The 20,812-nt window shown below is 35.7% G+C and overlaps 1 protein-coding gene across 1 annotated transcript in view; it reads right to left on the minus strand.

Annotated features, from left to right (window-relative positions):
* The window catches only part of Ank3 (ankyrin 3), a 323,355-nt gene that overhangs the window by 49,373 nt on the left and 253,170 nt on the right, over positions 1-20,812 (minus strand). Inside the window, exons 29-35 of the mRNA XM_077799312.1 lie at positions 7,006-7,217; positions 5,579-5,786; positions 3,824-3,920; positions 3,153-3,381; positions 2,332-2,457; positions 1,351-1,473; positions 894-920 (exon numbers count right to left, since the gene is read on the minus strand). Coding sequence (XP_077655438.1) covers positions 894-920; positions 1,351-1,473; positions 2,332-2,457; positions 3,153-3,381; positions 3,824-3,920; positions 5,579-5,786; positions 7,006-7,217 — 1,022 coding nt within the window. The remainder of the gene's footprint in view (positions 1-893; positions 921-1,350; positions 1,474-2,331; positions 2,458-3,152; positions 3,382-3,823; positions 3,921-5,578; positions 5,787-7,005; positions 7,218-20,812) is intronic.

The raw sequence follows: 20,812 nt of genomic DNA on the forward strand, positions 1-20,812 counted from the left end.
TATAAGAGCACCAACACAGCAGACTACAGGGAACTACAAATAAAAGACGAGCATTACAGAGGCTGAGCAGTAAGTGTTCCCCAATTCATTCATATTGAAAGCACATACATCACAAAGTACACTCACTATGTGAGTACATTCAAGGAAAAAAGGCACACAAAGTTGATTATTCCAATTACTACTGTGGTTTCTGTATGTTAATAGGCATAAAGTATAGATGAGGAGATTAAAAACAGGTGAATGGTTTTTATTAGCAATAATGTTACCGAGTCCTGAGGCTGCTGACTCTGATTGATGTGTAGGTTTTAAAAATCCAATTATCATTTAATTTATAGAAACATTAGGTGGTAACTTATGAAAATTTCTCTTACAATTTAATTGAACAACTCTACTCTTTGAAAAGGACCAAGATAAATTTCTTTAGCTAGAACAGCAAATGTCTATCAAAAACCAGTGACGAAATATTTCATATTACAAAAAAATAAGCTGATTTGGTATAGTAAAACTTCATCTATTAATCATGATCTTGATTTAAAACTTGTAATAGTGTGCAGTAGGACTATAGATGGTAAAATATACATATGAGAGTTTTAAAAAATTTATACATGGCAATCTGTCCCAATCTGTCACATTTTAAAATGTTTAAATAGCTTTAGTTTTTATTTTATAATCATAAATTGGATTATAATGCTGTGGAATATATTGAAATAGTCTTTGCATACCTGGAGGAAGAGTGAACTCCTTTTTAAGAAAAATACACTCTTTACCTCACTTAAGACCTATACAAAAATAATTCATACATTGCCCACACTTCAGCCCTCTGCAACTTCCTTTATACATACTTAACATCTATTCTACCTCTGATAGAATAAAAGCAGAAGTATTCATATTACCTCATCATCTTGATCTGACTCTGTCTCCTTTTGGTCCCAAGATGCATTGCAGAGACAAGGAATATTATAATGGACAGCAGGGAAAAGAATATCAGGATATGAAAAGGACTGAGTAGGGAGCACAAAATGCAAGCTGGTTTAGAAAGCAAAGCAAATCAAAAGAAGCCAACAAAAAATATCAAGAACTGTACATCCATGGCAAATTAATGTGTGACAGTATTTGAAAGCATAAAAAAAAAATCTATGAACTACCAGCAGAAGCGATCAACAGAGGACTCCATCATACACACTATAAAAATTTGACACCACAGTAACAAGACTCAATCTACACAAGGAGACTAATAAAACTTGAGTTTCAAGAGCTTTAACTGTGTTACAAAGCATTCCTTAAGTGCATACCAAGGGCCCAATTCTTCAAGACCAGGGAAAGTAAAAATGAACCAGTATTAAAAGATACCTTTTTATGTGCTGGCAGAGTAATATTTAAGTTGCAAACAGCTGTTTGAGGCAGTCCTTTTGTTGTCTTTGGTTCTTTCAGAAAAGACAGACGACCACAGGGCTCTTGGCTGGTGTCTCTAATCTAGAAGAATTTCGGTAGGTGACAGTTACAGACTTTTCTGAAGATTCCTGTCTATATAAGATGAAACATGTTTGTTTCATGAAGCCCTTTTAGAGGCAGGAAAGGTAAAGGGAAAAGATGGTAACAATTACATGTCAACCAGACTGGTCCCATTTGAACTTGGCATGACTTAGGGGCCTAGTTCCTAGCCTAAGCATTAGGATTGTCTGCTTGTCTTATCTTAATAGTTCATGAATTTTCTTCCTAACATTTTTTCAGTTCTTTAGTTTTTGCAACACATAACAATAATAGCAATAAAACAACTGTCCTATCTTGTTGTCTGAAGAATATCTCTGGGCTTCCATTTCTCCTTAGAAATGGAAACGAAACTTGAATACTGAATCTAGATTTCATTCTTTATTTGATCACTGAACTTTAGCTAGACATTTAAAAATTTTAAATCTATAATAAAATCATCTACAATTTATTGTAGATTGTTTTTACTAATTATAAAACTTCACTGGCTGGAAAGTATATTCTGGTAAAAATAGAACAAAATCTGATCTGTTCTTATGAGTTTACATTGGTGGGATATGTCACACTAAATAAATCATTAAGCTTTTTTTTCTCCCTTTTATTTATTTGTTTTGGTCTCAGGGGTTGAACCCAAAGGTGCTTAACCACTGAGTGACATCCCCAGCCCTTTTTGTTTTGAGATGGGGCCTCACTAAATTGTTGAGATTGGCTTTGAACTTGCAATCCTCCTGCCTCAGCCTTCTGAGCCACTGAGTTATAGGCCTGTGCCACCATGCTTGGCTGCCTTTTCTTTTTATTAGCTTTTTATTTTTTTTTTAATGGAGTCTGTTAAAGATGATTTACCTTGATGGAAAATGGCAGTCTATTTTCTTTGAAAGCATAAAAGTTAAATACAAGTTGCTGTCCTCCTTTGGTCAGTGGAGCCAGATTTCCATAACAATCAACATAAATAGGTTTTCCTTCCAGAACCTTTTGAAAAAGTAAAATAAATATAAAATATAACAGTAATTTGAGTTAGGAAAATTTTGATATTTAAAGTCATGTAACATTAATTAAAAGTCTTACATGTGGGCCGGGGATGTTGCTCATTGGTAGACCACTTGACTACCTTGTGTGAAGCCCTGAATTTAATCCCCAGCACCATACAAATACACACAAAAGACATGTTTGTCACATTTGTCTCTTTATCAGGAAATACTTCTATGTTGTTATTTGCCATAAAAATAATTCTGTGGGCTTACAATTCAACAATTGCTATCATTAACATGTACAAAACACAGTTATGTGTTTAACTTCTGGCAATTTTAAACATGCTTGAGAAAGTTACCTTAGATCACTTACTGATCTAGTTTAATTTTTTTTGACTCATGAATACTTATGTGTTTGAAAAAGGAAAATCATGGTAATGTGTATAGACAGTGACCATGAAAAAAATAAAATTCAAGTAGCCACAGGAAAATAGAGACCATAACTTAGATTCATTAGTACTATAGTCTAATTAATTGATAACTCCATAGACTCTTAAAATAATTTGAGAGTGAATCTTTGGCAAAATTTTAAAATACAAAGAATGTACTTGAGATTTATAGTGCTATTATGACCTCAAAATAAAAGCCTGTATCTGGAAAATGTAATTAAATGAATTTTTATTGTAAATAAGGTACCTCAATGTCTTTGCTTCTTGCAACTTCCTCAAAATTCTCTTGCTGCTCTAAAGTTTTGTCCACTTTGTCATCTGTCATGCAGAAGCATCGCAGGGAGGATTCTACAGGATCATTCATTTTGGCAAAAACAACAAACTTGGCCATATATGGAACACATATTAATTCTCTGTATAACTGTGTGGCTAACCCAACAGTTTCTAAAACTTGATGGCAGTCTGCAAGCCAAAATCTAAGAAAAACAAAAACAGAATTATGAAAATGAAGTGATTTAAAAGCTACATCTTAAAAAAAAAAAAAAAACAACGCAAAACCCACACAATTTGAAAACTCAGGTGCTAGGAATTCAATTCAGTGGCAGAGCACATACTTAGCATGTGCAAGTCTTTGGGTTTGCTCTATAGCACCAAAATAAATAAAAACAAAGTAGGTATATAAAGGAAATAAACCAAACTATTAACAACTTGTTTATTTAAATAGCAAAGGTTTTTACTGTCCTTTTCAAATGCAAAAGCTTTGTTTATTACTCATAATAACTGTGCTAAGTAAACATTAAGGATTTTCTCCCCCATTAAAACAAAACAGAACAAAGCACATAGTTTTGAAAGCAGCATATTTGTTTCCCAAAAGGATATAGAACCAATTTTTTAATGCTTATTAGAATCTTTCCATACCTGGCTGAAACATTGGTTGTAAAAGAGACACAGTCCTTTATAAATGTCAAAGGAGTGGTTCCTGTGATGTCTTCCCACTGAGCAGGCGAGGTGCCCCCTGAGAAGAGCAGCAGAGATGGTGACTTTACTATCGGAGATGCAGCTTGTAAACTTCTCAGCATCCTCCTGTTCTTCCTGTTACAGCAACTGGCATGATTTTGACACTTTCAATTCAGTGGTGTGTACTAAAGATAGATTTCCTTCTCTTCTCCTTTTACATTTTACCAGCTCATTATTATCTCCTTAAATGTTGACATATTTTGTAATGAGGGTCTTTCTATGTTGCCCAGGCTGGTCTTGAACTCCTGCGCTCAAGTGATCTTCCCACCTCAGTCTCCTCCCAAGTAGCTGTGATTCCAGGGATGTGCCACAGTGACCAGCTCCCATATTGTAATTTTTTTTTAAATTACTTTGTGTTTGTCTGGATAGCAATGGATGGTTTAAACTTGGGAAATCCACAATTTATAGTGTATTTTATAAGTGCAATGATGTGTAGTTTCAGATAGATAATATATGCTTAAAAACAAAACTGTTTAGAACTATCAAAGAAGGTAAGAACCAGCTCATTTTGTACCCGGCTGAACCATTTACTTTTCCAGGGTAAAAGGAAAAAATCTGTCATTAAAGTTACTCCTCAAAAACCAAAACCAAACATATTGTTAATGATCTTAGACTTGCACTTGAAGTTAAAAATCAGACTGAGATAATCAAAGGATAATTGAGGACTGGGATTCTAGGTACTTATCACAAGATGTGTTCTCCTAAGCCTTGTATTTATTTTATTGGATAGCACTGGTGAATGGAGTAGGTGAGAATAATTATGTACTCAACACTTCCCTACTGATAGTGCTCTGTGGAATATATATTTCCCAAAAGTCTATCCAATTTCCTGGTAGCCTAAAGGGTGTTGCTAGTTCTACTCCCTCTGTTTGGGTTACTGAGAAATTACCTAGATGCTCCAATAGAATCAGGAATACCTCAGTAATCCAGCAAGGGCTCTATTTCTAATGTTAACTTAATAGCAGAGATAAGAATATCCCTAAATTTTAAATGATTCATGAGACCAGCATCTTAAATTTTTCCAGTGATTTCTTCCACTTGTATTATCTTGTCTTACCCCTCCTTTCCTCTTATATGTAATTAAGTGGAAGAAATGATTTACAGTAGAAGGGGTAGAGAGAGAAAAGGGGAGGGGAGGGGAGGGGAGGGGGGATAGTTGAGAATAGGATAGACAGCAGAATACATCAGACACTAGAAAGGCAATATGTCAATCAATGGAAGGGTAACTGATGTGATACAGCAATCTGTATACGGGGTAAAATTGGGAGTTCATAACCCACTTGAATCAAACTGTGAAATATGATGTATTAAGAACTATGTAATGTTTTGAACGACCAACAATAAAAAAAAAAAAAAAAAAAAGAAAATACGCTTGATATTGTACTGGGGATGGATGTGGCTAAGGAATCGACTGAAGTACTTAACTATGTATGAAGAATAATTATTCTGCTTGTTATTTTTAATGTTCAGAAAATCAATATAAAAAAATAAAATCTTTCACTCATTTCACAAAAAAAAAAAAAAAATTTCCAGTGATAACAGAGATGAGGTGATAGACAAGGGAAAAAAATACTGGCGTGGATATTTCAAAGGTTTTATGTCTTTGTACAGACTTATTGCAAATCAGTAGGAAGTATAGCAGCGACTAAGCCAAACCTGTAATGCTACAGAGAAGGCGCAGATTGGGTGTTGTGTCCCCCTTGTATCCATTAGATACACCTTCTCCTGAGGGCGGGGGCACTGGAATGGTCATTGTGATTGGTTTATGGAATTTCCTTCTTCTTGGTTCCACAGTGACAATTGGGCTAAATGTTGCTTTGTTTCCAAGGATCTTTTTCACAATTTCCTCTGGAACGGGCTGGGCCTAGACATAAAGGACCTTAAATGAAAATTCACTTTTTTTTTTCCATCAAGGTTACTTTTGAAGTGAGAAAGAAAAAACCAATCTGACAACAACAAAAACAATATCTTTTTTTTTTAATCCTATCTTGCTATTTCAAGGCATGAAATGACAAAAGAACCAAACACAGTGGCAGGAACCAGCCAGCCTGTTTCCTCAGTAGAATGCAGACAGCACTGGCTTACATAAAAAGGAGAGACTCAAATCAGAGCAGAGAAGTTTGTTAGTCTACTTCAAATTCCAGGACAACAAATATTTAGCTCCATATACTTTAAACCTATGCAGGACATTCCATAAAAATCTCACAAAGTCAACTTGTACTCACTTAAAAACCAAGGCTTTCAGAGGTCAGAAACAAAACAGCATTCAAAGTTTCAAAGATCTGAATGCTAGTCTACTAAGCCTATCTCATTTCTTTTGGATTCTTTGCTAATTTGGCAAAATAATTCAATACAGGAAACAGGTGAAAGAAACTTCATATGACTGAAATATAAGGTGGTCCCGGATTCCAAGTATTTACTAAAGGCATTCCCAGGACTTAAGAATACAACAAACTCCCTTGGGCAGGAGAGTCAGTCTCACAAGAAGAGCATGAACTTTCAGTTAAACTATTAATTACTATTTTATCAACACAAATTAAGTTCTTTTCAGTTCATTTTCCTTATTTAATGAGGAAAAAGGGGACTAGTTAAGGTCTAACCTAACTGAAATGAATACATATAAGAAAGATCATTCTTGCCAAGATTTCCAGTCAGCTTTCCAAACCAAAACAAGTTCCAACTGGGTTGGAGGAAACCCAACATTTATGATTTACTTAAACCCCAAACTAAAGCTTGCAAGTTTCACTGTAACTGATTTTTATGATGTGGCATATTATAAGCCAAGTTTTTGTATGTTATTTCACATTCTCAGACCCAAGAAAAAATTATTTTTCATCAGAAACTGAGACTTTTGAACAGAAAAACTCTAAAAATATATAACCTTATTTAACCAGTTACTAAGCTAACTTTACACTCAATGATTTTCATCTGAAATAGGTTAATTATTCCCAAAATGGCCTAATTGGCAGTATCGTTAAGGATGAGTTATGATGACCATTTTCAGAGCAAAACACTCTCACATGTTCTCTACATGAGCTGGGGAAAACAGTGCTTGTAAAGAAACAGTACTTTGTAAACAGTACCTGGAGGCCCACACGAATTCTTTTTGTTAAAGCACCCTCTGGGAAAGATGCTTGGACAAGGGGTACCGTAGTGCTACTCAGAATTCCACCTTCAGGACCAATCTGGTTGCTTTCCTGCTTAATCCGTGAAACAACTGCAAAATACTGGGGAAAATCCTTAGTGATGATCCTGCAGATGCGCTTTTTCCCTAACTCTTCTGGGCTGTCAAGTTCTGAGAAGAGAATAAATGAAAAAAAACTATAAGAATAAATATAACTACAGAATACCTTGAGAGAAACTTTCAGATAATTTTTATTTTATTTTTTAAACATTAAAAATCGTACATGCCAGTGGGTTACCATATGATATTTCAATTCATATGTACATTGTGATATGTCTAAGTCAGGTTAAATATATCTATCTCCTCCAACATTTATCATTTCCTTATGGTAAAAGCTTTCAAAATGTTTCTTCTAGCTTTTCAAAATGTATAGTACACTTCTGTTATTCATAGTCACCCTACTGTATAACAGCAAACCAGAAATTTTGTTTTTTAATGAATTTATTTATTTTGGTACTGGGGATTGAACCCATGGGTGCTGTACCACTGAGATACATCCCTAGCCTTTTTAAAAATCTTTTATTTTTTGAGATAGAGTCTTGTTAAGTTGCTGAGACTGGCCTCAAACTTGTGATCCTCCTGCCTTGGCCTCCTGAGTTGCTGACAAAGGAACTTCTTATTCCTCTCTGTTAACACAGTGTCCATTGATCAAACTTTTCTCAACCCTCTCCTAATCTTCCCCACCTGTAGTCACTACCATGCTATTTTCAACTTGTATGAAATCAACCTTTTAAGATGCCACCTTACAGTGAGATCATGTAGTACTAGCTTATTTCACAACTTTGATGGCTTTCTATTCAGTAGTAGAAACATTTTTTTTATGATAGAAAACTATAGTGACCATAATACCAAGCTTTACAAAAATATTATAAAGGTATTGATATATGGTATTCGCAGAAAAATATTTTTCTATTGAGGAGAAACAAACATCTTCGAAAACTGATAATAACCACATGCAGGTAAATTTCTACTCTTGAAGAGATGGCTCATTTTGTGATTATTTACAACAGCTGATAGAAGTAGGAATGAGTCACAAAAACAGTAAGGCCTTACATGAAAGTGAATAAGAACTATGTGTGGGAATAGGAGGAGGAAGAATAGTCCCGGGCAGATCGCAGCTCGCTGCCTTCTCTGAAGAGATGCGGGGGGAGTGGGGTGCAGCAAGGGGCTCCTCCCTCTCCCCACCGCTGAGCTCTGGCCCCAGTGTAATGAGGATCACCCCTCCTCCCCAGCTGGCCCGGCAAGGGGCATGGGGCACGGTTGATGCTGGCCCAGGATGGATCAGACCTGTGAACTATCTATAAGAAATTGTCTGCTGCCCTTTTCCAATCCAGTGAATTTAGATGCCCCTGCAGACAAGGACAGCTCTTTAGGATGATCAGACTCCAGTACCAGTACATTAGGAAACATGCTAGAATTACCTGGAACGTCATCATCATCTACTTCACAGGAATTGCCATTTGTAAGCAGTTTTTGGTACAAATTAAATATATACATGAATGTATATACACAGGCCACTTAAAGAGAAGCTTAAAACTAATTTGTTTTTTGGTTATCAGTTCACAGCTGAAAGCTAATGATAAACTTTAATGGGGGAAATTTTACTTTTATTTTAAAATTTATGTTTTATGAGTGGTTCCTTTTAGCTTTTCCCAATAAATCTTCACTGAGGATTGGCAAAAAAAAAAAAAAAAAACTATGTATGTCTGAAAAACTCTAGAACTTCATTTGAAACTCTCTTTCAAATGTTTTTAAATTATCCAAATGATTAGTATCATCAACATCAATTTCTGTCTGCCACTGATAGGCATCAAGATCCATCCATCCACAAGTGGACACCTTTCTTTCTGTTTATTTCCAAACCTGCCTCTTCCCCTGTAGGTCCAACTAAAGGGACAAATAGTTTGCCCAGTCCTTCCATCTAAAACTTTTACTCACTTTTCTTCACACTTTGCATCTAATGGTCAAAGTCCAATTGTTAATATTTTGGAAATGCCTCATTCTCCTGCCCCACACGTTTGATTGTTCAGGCCCTTATTTCAGCTTGCGTACACTACTCAAGCCACCTCCTAACCATCTCTTTTCTACTCTTTCCCCAGACTCTAGCCCATCTCCCAAAGTACAGCCAAATTTTATACAGAATTCTGGTAGGTTTAGCTATAATGAATGATACTTAAACTTGAAATCAGAAAGCAAAAAATGGCTTATTTAAAAAATGTTGTTCTGAGTCCTAGTCTTTTCCACTGGGAACTGTTTGGGTTAGCAGACAGCTAGAATCCTAGGGAAAAGAGACCCTCACCAGCATCAGTGGAAGGTTGCAGGGTTGAAAGGCAGAGTAGTGTGCTTGGATAGGAGTTCATCATTAACAGCTATCATTGGCTTCTCTAAAGTCTCTTAAGGTTTACATAGCTGAAGTTGTTACTTTTTAACAAAATAAAGGGAAAAATTCCCAAACCTCAGGTGATGAGGGGATTGATTTTGGTTTTTGTGTTTACTACTTCATATAATATTCTCTTCATATCTCTGATACATGCAGCACACATTCTATTGTCCCTTAACTGTTATATTTCTGCCTCCTTTATCAAATACCTTTGGCTGAGATCATGGCTAATTTCAAACTAAATTTTCTAGAAAGGCAAAAGACATGATTGGATCAATGATGTCTTCTCATTTTACAGATCAAACTCTGAACTTCAAGATAGAAAGATAAAATTAATTGTCAACTAGGAAAAAATATAGTTTAACCCAGATAAAAAATGGAACTGAAAGTTTGCTTTTTGTTTCCTATAGTATCTCCTTTTCCTCTGCAAACCTAAACACTGGAGAGATCTTAGTGAAGGAAAATAGAAGAGTTAGACCAAATTACGTGCTATGCATGCATGAATATATTACAATGAATCCTATTAGGTATATTATGCCAATTTTTAAAATTACCAAAAAAACCGTACAAAAAGTTTAGTATAGAAAAACAAGAAGGAATCAGAGTTTGCTCAGGAGAATATTCTAGGTGAGTTTTCACCTATGCAATAATTGATAGGAAAGAGTTTTCCACATAAAGCAAATATCTTTCCCACTCCATTATTTGGCTTATGCAAGAGAGTGTATTCCGAGAATTCATACTTTCTGCTGCATCTGAGAAAGTTTTGATAATCTGTTTAAATTGCTGGGCAGCATATCATCAGCTTAAGCAAGTATTTTTTTCCTTAAGTCACCAAAATGTCATTATGCTTCTTTCTAAATGACTCTGGAATCCTTATAGTGCAAGCAGTTTAAGTAGACTGCGTGAAATTGCATCTTTCAAACAGGACGGAATTCCTAACTCTGCATGTAATAAGCTGTGCATCCTGAGAATGTGAAACTTGCTCAGGACCAGTCTGGAACCACTGGGGAAGTGAAGCATCCTTTGGGTGGACTGGCAGTATTGTGCACTTCTTGGCTGTGTGTGTGTCGTGGATATGGGTGCATATATTTGTGAGGAGTTAAGACAGAAATAGCTATATTGCTCCTAGAAACTATAATAGCAATGCACTAGGAAGGGCTACCAGTTTGGATAATGAAAGCAGCCTGGCCACACCTCACACTGTGTCACCACTGACATTAAGATATTAAAGACCCCCAAGTCTAAAGTGAGCACATACATTTCAGATGCTGCGGGTGAGTGGTCAATGGAGCAGGTGATTTCTAACCATATAAAACAGAGAAGTCCCAGGAAAATCTCCACACTTCACTTCTGATATCTTTTAGGATTTGCAGGGGATCACCTTCATTGTGCCCGCTCTATTTTAAAGCTTTTAAAAATCTTCTGTAACCATTAAAACACACATGGTAGTGGACCTCCAATGTGTACATTAACAAGTATTTTCAAGATAAGCCTTGATTTAAAAGTACACCCAATGTGGCAGTTTATGGCAGTAAAGTAGGCAAGTGGGAACAATAAGGGCCCCCATACACTTTTCCTGAAATAGGATCATACATATGGCCTTTTTTAATATTCAGATTTCCTGGCCTCAGACTGATGAAATGAAGAACAATATCTTCTCTGGTTCCTTTAAACCAGGTTATATTCTGTTTGTGTGCTTAAAATATTGTAACTTTTCCCCTGAGAATAAAAGTCTAAGTCTAGAAGTGTAAAGAATATTAAAAAAGAATTACTTCAGTATTGGTTTATAAAAAGAGGCATAATTCCTTTAAGAGTTACAGTTAAAGACTAGGCTATTAGATTCTAGGAAAGTGCATAATTTAGAAAATTAAATGATGTAGAGAGTAAATAAGTATGAGGACGAAAGAGGTGAAGGTGAAAACCAGTTAATAAAGTCACTAGAATTTTCACCTGAAAGTCTGTGACATGATGTTACTGATCAGCAACAGGACAGAAATTAATTATGATATATTCATACCGTGGAATACTGTGCAGTATTAAACAGAATGAGGTAAGAGGGTCTAATTAAAGTTTTAATATGCAAATCTCCAAACACATTAAAAATTGCCAAAAATGTGATCTCATAAAATTGACTAATTACATCTTTACATGGTTCATGTAAAAAGGTAGGGGAAATGGAGATGGAAGAGAAAAATTGTGAATTATAAAGAATATATACTCATGAATTATTATGTTTAACACAAATATTAAAGATGTATAAACATAATAAATAACTAAATACAGTATAAACATTTTACTTTTTCTGTTTTTTCTTTTTTGCTTTAACAAAAAGGAAACTGGCCAGGCATGGTGGCAACACATACCTATAAATCCCAGCAACTCAGGAGCTGAGGCGGGAGGAGTGTAAGTTCAAAGCCAGCCTTGGCAACTTAATAAGGTCCCATCTCAAAAAAAGTGGGGAAGGGGGTGAACTGATTATGTAGTTCAGTGATAGAACTTCCTGGGTTCAGTCCTGGGGATGGGGGAGGGAAAGGAAACTGAAATAGAGTGACCTAAATGACCTTAGCTGAAAGTTTGAAAACAGATAACTAAAGACACAGCTGGCTGGAGAAGGCTTCAGTTGGGAATGAAGGACAGGTTCTCAACACTCGGCTAGTGTGACACTCTGACTTGTGGTCATGATACCCAGCATCATGGGCACATTCTCTTAAGGCTTTTGATTCTAAGGAAGTTATCAGTATGTATTATAAATTAGGGCTTATATTCATAAAATGCAAAGAAAACACACTACATTACATGCTGTTTGATGCTGAGGATTCTGTCTCTGGTAGGTGCTCAGCTGGTATCCAGTGAAGAAAGAAATCAACTGGGAATTAGTAAGATTCAGTGTAATTCCTTAAGTTGTACTCTGCAATATATGTTGTAGCAGAAACTGGTTGGTGTTTCATAGTTTTTAGAAAAGACTGTGCATGAAAAAGTGGATCTAATCTTTCTACTTTTCAGTCTACAGTGAAGTTTATTATGTTTATGTGTTTATAATTCAAATTAATGAATGTTTCAATGAATTAAAAATTAATGAGAATATAAATTCCTCTGAAAATTTTGTGTTGCAAACATAAAAACTATTTCAGAGAAGTCAGATTTTCAGACAAATAGCAATGAAGTCTGATAATCTAAAAGTGAACAATGCCTGTATTCTTTCTAGGATTGGATTTTTTTGTATTGAGATATTCAAGTAGACTGTTACTTAGGTCAGAGAAGCAGAAATATATTACCAAGAATCTTTGTTTTGCTCTCATCCTTTACACACAGAGAAAAGCTTAACAAAATAATCTGTAGCTTAATGTGACACTTGTATCATATTCACACAGAGTCCCTAACACCTTGCACAGTATGTCCTAACCTGACTAGATAGTAGAAATGCAAGTACTAACTGTCAAATCATAGATCCCTACACTTCCCAAGTGGAGATTCTGACTTGGGGGAAGAACATGGAAATCTATTTTTCACACTCACTTAAGGAAACTTTAATGACTTGACACAATGGGAAGTGAGGTTTTCATGGACTCTCATCTTGTACCTGGCCTTAAAAGTTCAGATCCCAAATTATTATTTTGGTACTGGAGATTCAAGCCAGGGATGCTTTACCACTGAGCTACATCTTCAATCATTTATCTATCTATCTATTTTTGAGACAAGTTCTCTATAAGTTGCAGAGGCTGGCCTTGAATTTGCAATCCTCCTGCCTCAGACTCCTAAGCCAGCAGGCTCAGCCAGAAACAAATTATTAAAAATAGAAGAGAATTCTATGAAAAATAGCTCAAGGATGGTTCAATATGAGAAGGGTATCTTAAGTGGCAATGAAATATCCATTACTTTTAAATGGTTTTGTTTTTTAAAAGAAAATACTAAACTACTCCATAGCTGGGATATTAAAGAAGAAAATGACCTAAATTGCTGTAAGATAAACAATGAAACATAAGCCTAAGTTTAAACATAAGTGCTTCTTCGGCATCTGATAGAAGAAAAAGTTGGTTATGATCTACATACTGTGGGAGCAGGCTCCAAATTCCTCAATAGGACACCCATAGCGCAAGAGTTAACAACTAGAATCAACAAATGGGACTTACTCAAACTAAAAAGTTTTTTCTCAGCAAAAGAAACAATAAGAGAGATAAACAGGGAGCCTACATCCTGGGAACAAATCTTTACTCCACACACTTCAGATAGAGCCCTAATAACCAGAATATATAAAGAACTCAAAAAATTAGACAATAAGACAACAAGTAACCCAATCAATAAATGGGCAAAGGACCTGAACAGACACTTCTCAGAAGAGGACATACAATCAATCAATAAGTACATGAAAAAATGCTCACCATCGCTAGCAGTCAGAGAAATGCAAATCAAAACTACCCTAAGATACCATCTCACTCCAGTAAGATTGGCAGCCATTAGGAAGTCAAACAACAATAAGTGCTGGAGAGGATGTGGGGAAAAGGGCACTCTTGTTCATTGCTGGTGGGACTGCAAATTGGTGCAGCCAATTTGGAAAGCAGTATGGAGATTTCTTGGAAAGCTGGGAATGGAACCACCATTTGACCCAGCTATTCCCCTTCTCGGTCTATTCCCTAAAGACCTAATAAGAGCATGCTACAGGGACACTGCTACATCGATGTTCATAGCAGCACAATTCACGATAGCAAGATTGTGGAATCAGCCTAGATGCCCTTCAATAGATGAATGGATTAAAAAAATGTGGCATTTATACACAATGGAGTATTACTCTGCATTTAAAAATGACAAAATCATAGAATTTGGAGGGAAATGGATGGCATTAGAGCAGATTATGCTAAGTGAAGCTAGTCAATCTTTAAAAAACAAATACCAAATGACTCCTCTGATATAAGGGGAGGAAACAAGGACAGGGTAGGGACGAAGAGCTTGAGACGAAGATTTTCATTAACAGGGTTGAGAGGTGGGAGGGAAAGGAAACGAGAAGGGGAATCGCATGGAAATGGAAGGCGATCCTCAGGGTTATACAAAATGACATATAAGAGGAAAGGAGGGGTAAGACAAGATAATTCAAATGGAAGAAGTGATTTACAGTAGAAGGGGTAGAGAGAGAAAAGGGGAGGGGAGGGGAGGGGAGGGGGGATAGTAGAGAATAATACAGACAGCAGAATACATCAGACACTAGAAAGGCAATATGTCAATCAATGGAAGGGTAACTGATGTGATACAGCAATCTGTATACGGGATAAAATTGGGAGTTCATAACTCATTTGAATCAAACTGTGAAATATGATGTATGAGGAACTATGTAATGTTTTGAACGACCAACAATAAAAAAAAAAAAAAAAAAAAAAACATAAGTGCTTCTTATCTTTAAGGTAACTCGTAATCCCTCTCCCTGTCTCTTGTTTTAATCTGTTACTAGGAAAGTTTTCACACACACGTGGAAAAACAAAAAGGTTTCAAGGGAAAAGAGAGGGGAGTACTAAAACAGGTAGTTTAGATTACTGAATATCTACTTTGGGCATGGCCAATTATTATCTTGTTCACAACAGCATTTTGGCAACATAGGTATCTGAAGTTTAAGAAGGTTTACTTCCTGGTTAAGTGGCATAACCAAACTGATTTGGTTAGTTTTAGAGCTCAGATTAACAATGCGGTCTTTAAAAAGGAGGTATAGACATGAAGTCAGAAAGATGGACTTTAAACATTACTTAACATAGTGTCTTTAGAGACTACTGGGCACATGGGTGGTAACTGATCAATGAATGAGTAATGAAGAGATTAGCAAATACCTTGAGTAAAAAGATGACATGACTTCTAACTGGCTCAAAGCCCTGATTACAGCAGCACTAGTGTTATAAAGCCTTCTTGCCTCATTAGTGATCAACAGAAATTCATTTAGTTTATTTGAAAAAGGTGGGACAGCATCTTCTGTAATTGAGGATCATAAAATGCTTTGTGAATATAAATGGTTATGGAGACCATAATACAAACATGAGTAATAGATTGAAATCGTATGCAAACTAAAAGTTACTCTTAAAGCTTTCAAATGATCATGCTGAGTAGTTCCGCTTCTTATGTGAGTGTAATTAAATGTTATCAAATGGGGAGAAACTCTCTTTCCTGTTTCAAATTAGGTTTTGAATGGTTATATGTGGCTCGGTCAGAGTGTGAATGATTTATAGAGAGAATACAAATGACGTCAGAAGTTTCACTAAAGATGATATCTATATCTAGGGATAATTTCTGGTCAGGTAAATGCACTCTTTAGCTTATTCTTCTAAGAATGGAGTATTTGATATTGTGAGGTAGGAAAAAAAAAGGCTCATAACGTTAGAATTAAAAAGGGAATCTATGGAAAGCCATTATAAACGGGTACCCTAGTTTAAATCCAGCTCTGTGAGGAGTACACATGAACTTTGGCCAATTTACTTAATTTCTCTGAGTCCTTCTTACCTATAAGATAAGGATAAGACATGTCCTTTGGGATAGATATACTTAAGTAAATGTCAGAAAGCCTCCTTTGCACAATTGTGTTCACATAATGAATTAGAAGGGTTATATATTCTAAGGTCACACGGTTTTGGAGGGCCAGAGAGCCAGTCTCTAGTAGATCTAAGGTCATATGCCAGTTGGATTTTTAAAAAAATTATCACATTATCTCAGTTTTATATCTTTATAGAATATAAATCTGAATTGCTATAATTTCAGTTTCATTTAATTTTTAAAATAAATTTTACCAATTGCAGAAAATATCAGATAAACTGGAAGAAATGAAGAATAAAAGATAAATTTTTAAAAAAGATAAATTTACAATATTCAACTCTAGTTGTAGAATGTGTTGAACATTATGTGCCTGTAATATATTCACTGATATATTTTAGAAAATTACATTCATCCTGTTGAGATGAAAGTCCAGTCCTTCTAAACATGCAAATTCTGTAACACATTCACCCAAGATGGTACAGGGAAAAAGCTTCAAATGATATAACCTGATCCTTCTTCCTCAGAGTAAACATAAAGAGGTACCAAAACTCCATTATGTCACTCTTCAGTCCTTTGTTTAGAACAGGGCTACATCATCCATGGGGAAACAATATAATTCTATCTTCAAAATCCAGGATACATAGTCAATGCATATATAAAACAGTACATCATACATAATGTCCTTTTTCGGAAGTGTATTGGGAATTGAACCTAGGGGTGCTCTACCACTAGGCTATTATTCCCAACCCTTTTCATTTTTTGAGATAGGGTCTTGCTAAATTGTAGACGTTGGCCTTGAAATTGAGACCCTCTTGCCTCAGCCTCCTGAGGTGCTGGGATTATAGTTAATGTGCCACCATGCTGGCCATATATAATGTCTTAAAGATAAACACCAGAAAAATATATGTATGAAGACACGAATGGTGTGACTCTACTTTGTGTGCAACCAGAGAAATGAAAAATTGTGTTCTACATGTGTACTATAAATTGAAATGCATTCTGCTGTCATGTATAACAAATTAGAATAAGTAAGTTTAAATAAATAAATCAATTATTCGGCATGTGTAGCATATGGGGATTCAATTATTTGGCATGTGTAGCATATGGGGATAACTATACATGCTGAATAACTGATTTATTCCAAGGGCTCAGATCTCTGCATCTGGCACACTGGCCTCTATTCACATCAACACACAAGGTAGAGAAGGTGGGTTCCCAGCCTCTCAAAAGGCTAACAGTACTGCTGTGCCTGACATATGAACAGGGTGTCTAATTCCCTGTTCTGACCCATTAATGTTTGGCATCTAACTGACATCCATATATAAAGACACATATAAAACTTGGCATAATTGCTCAATGCTCATTTGCTTTGGTCCAATTTTCATTTCCTACATAGGTAACTGGTTTGGGAGACTATTCTGGTACAGTTTCATTTTATAATGTGATACTGACTTAAAATGCCAGTTTTATGGCCATAGACTGCAAATAGGCCAATATTTTGCTATGACTTGTTTTCAGTACTTCATGTTAAAATTCTATTTTAGTTTTTGTACCCAATCCTGATTTGGTTAACAATTTATTTTGTGTGTGTGTGATTTTTACAAAACTGTTTCTATAAGATTTCTCCACCAGATGGTGCTGTGTACAATTAAAGCCACATTTTCACTATTCTGTTTTTAACTACAATGACTTGACATTTTTAAGATTACTGTTTGTCTAATGGTTGATAAATGAAAAACATAATGAACCAATAAAAACGTGAAAAAATCAGAGACAATTTAAAATAACATGAATCAAAGTGGAAATTTTAAATTGAGAAATCTAAGTTTGCTGATAAAGAGAGAAATTTGGAAATTTTTCTGTTACATAATAGGTACCAATTTCCCTTTCCACTTCAATTTAAAGGAAAACAACAGTATTATTATTTACTATAAAATATATGATCTTAGGAACTTCATTTGCTCTCATCTGAAAATTAAGAACAAGTGAGAAATTATTATTCTTGCTTTATAAAATTGTTTGAGGAACTTCACCATTTTATTCCACTACAATGATTGGGATTTTATTTTTCTTTCCTTCTTTGGTACCGGGGACTGAACCCAAGGGCACTTAATCACTAAGCCACATCCCCAGCCCATTTTTAAAATTTTATTTGGAGACAGGGTCTTACTAAGTTGCAGAATCTTTGAACTTGTGATCCTCCTGCTTCAGCCTCGTGAGCTTCAGGGATTACAAGTGTATGCCATCTGGACTGGGATTTTAAATTGATGGCACAGATACTTAGGAAGAAATAATTGTTTTTAAAACCTAATAGTTATATAAAACAAAGTGTATATAACATCTAGAGCAGCACTATGTAATAGAAATATAATGCAAGCCAAGTATGTAATGTTAAGGTTATTATAGCCACACCTTTAGAATAAAAAGGATTTGGCCATGGTGGCAGGAAGGTTGCAAATTCAAGACCAGTCTCAGCAACTTAATGAGACTCCATCTCAAAATAAAAAATAAAAAGGGCTGAGGACATAGCTCAGTGGTAAAGCACTATCCCCAGTACCAAAAATAAATAAATAAATAAATAGATAGATAAATAGGAGGTTGGGGGTTAGCTCAGTGGTAGAGCACTTGCCTAGCATGTGTGAGGTCCTGTGTTTGATTCCCAGCACTGCAAAAGTAAATAGATAATTAAATGGATCTGATAAAATAATAATAATTAATATTCTAATTATTATAATTTTGCTAAGGATTAAACCCCAGGTTCTTGCACATGCTAGGCAAGTGCTCTACCACTAAGCTGTATCTCTAGCCCCAGTGAAATTAATTTTAATGACATTTTATTTAGGCCAATACATCTAAAATATTATCATTTCAATGTACAAACCCTGTCAAATTATTAATGAGATATATATTGAAGAGGGTAGGGATCATGTATCTGGTATATTTTATATTTGCAGCCCATTTCAATCACTACTGGGCCATTCTAATGGCTCTGCAGCCACAGGCATATACTGGCTACTATACTGGACAGTGCCAGATCAGAACATTTCTCAAGGTCTTAATTCATATGTTAAGGACCTCTAAAGAGGAAGGATCCACCTACTAATAAATGTTCCCAGGTCCAACATAACCACAGACTAAAATACTCTTTGAAATCTGACTTTGGAAGCACAATTTTAACATGTTTAATTCAGTTCTGAGAGTTTAATTAAAATAAGGTTTTCACTAAACTCAAAAAGTAGATTAAATCTGGTGTACTATTTGGGGTGGTAAATGTTTGTTTTCTGTCTTGCAGTCTTTTTCTGTGCCAAGAATATACTAATTGATAAGAGCATAAACAGATCTCTCTATCTGCTGCCAAAAAGAAAAGTTGCTCTTGAAACATGATACCTTAGTGGTAAGGGCAGGTTCTTTGCACCCAGACCAAATGCCCTCTATGTTAATCTAGCCTTCTTACTTCAAGAGAACGTTGCTACACACCTGCTTCATTAACATAACCAGATGACTTTGTCCCTGGGCTTGCTTAAGAGTGCTAGAAGTAGGTCTTATTTCTCTACTATTTTGCAGCTAAAGTTTTTCCTGAACATATGCTATATCTTTTTAAGTCAGACAAGAACTGAGAGGGTATCATTATTAATAATGAAAAGCTTAAATACCAGTTGACATTTTTGTGACAGTTTTGTTCTACACAAAGCACTTCCCTAGGCATCCTTCATTTGAGAGCATACAGGAGGGCAAAGGAGTGCAGTAGAAAGACAAGTGGGTGTGGAAACAGAAACCCAAATTTTGGAAGTTTAGGTCCACCTGTTTACTATTTCCTGACTGGATGGTGGGGGTGGGGTGTTATGTCTAGCCCATGGTGTCCTCGTGCAATATGGGAAAGGGTGCCCACATGAGGCAAGTAGACAGCTTGGCAAGCAAATAGCAGCACTGAACAAATTTGAAAAGAGTGCCCATTTGTTCTTGGGCCAGTGCCAAAGCAATGGAGTGGTAAGTCAGAGAGGCAGGATGTCAGACTCCACTTGCTCTCCTTACACACCTTAACATGGTCTCTTAGACTGTGACTGAACACTGGGCAAGCAATGTGCAAGCATCAGGGAAGGTGGTATGAATTTAACATAGAGTAGCTCCTCTGCTGCCCATTAATTCACTCTGAGGCATCCTCCCTGCACACACTTAAACTAAGTTGTAGAGAGAGTGAGCACTTGGTTAGGGTCACTTAACTAATAAGTGGTAGAGACAGAATGGGAATTCTGATCTATGTAACTTCCACAGATCATGGTCCCAATCACATTACTAAGATGAGCAAATTCTCTTCTTCCTGGCTTTTCCTGAAGTTGTTTTATAATTAAATTTAAGTACATGGAAAGGCTTTGTACATTTTAAAACACCATAGAACATATCCAAACTTTACAATTTTGTTGTTTAGTAAAAATCAGTGATCAAAATAATGGCTAAGATGATTTTTATTTTTTATTATTTTGGTAATGGGCATCGAACCCAGGACTACTTCACCAGAGCTACACCCAGTCCTTTTTGTTTTTTATTTTGAGACAGAGTCTTCATAAGTTTCTGAGGGTCTTGCTAAATTGCTGAAGTGCATTGATCTTGTGATTCTCCTGCCTCACCCTCCTGAGTCACTGGGATTACAGGTGTGCTCTACTGTGCTCAGCCTAAGATAATTTTTAAAGACTTGGGTATTAAAATTTTCAGACCAGAGAGTACAATGGGACTGGTAATTAGCATGTAGACTGGTTATTAAGTAGCATACAGAATTCATGTATGCAAACGGAAGTTTAAAAAGGAAACATAAGATACATATTAT

This window comes from Urocitellus parryii, chromosome 5 (genome assembly GCF_045843805.1).
Source record: "Urocitellus parryii isolate mUroPar1 chromosome 5, mUroPar1.hap1, whole genome shotgun sequence".
Lineage (NCBI taxonomy): Eukaryota > Metazoa > Chordata > Mammalia > Rodentia > Sciuridae > Urocitellus > Urocitellus parryii.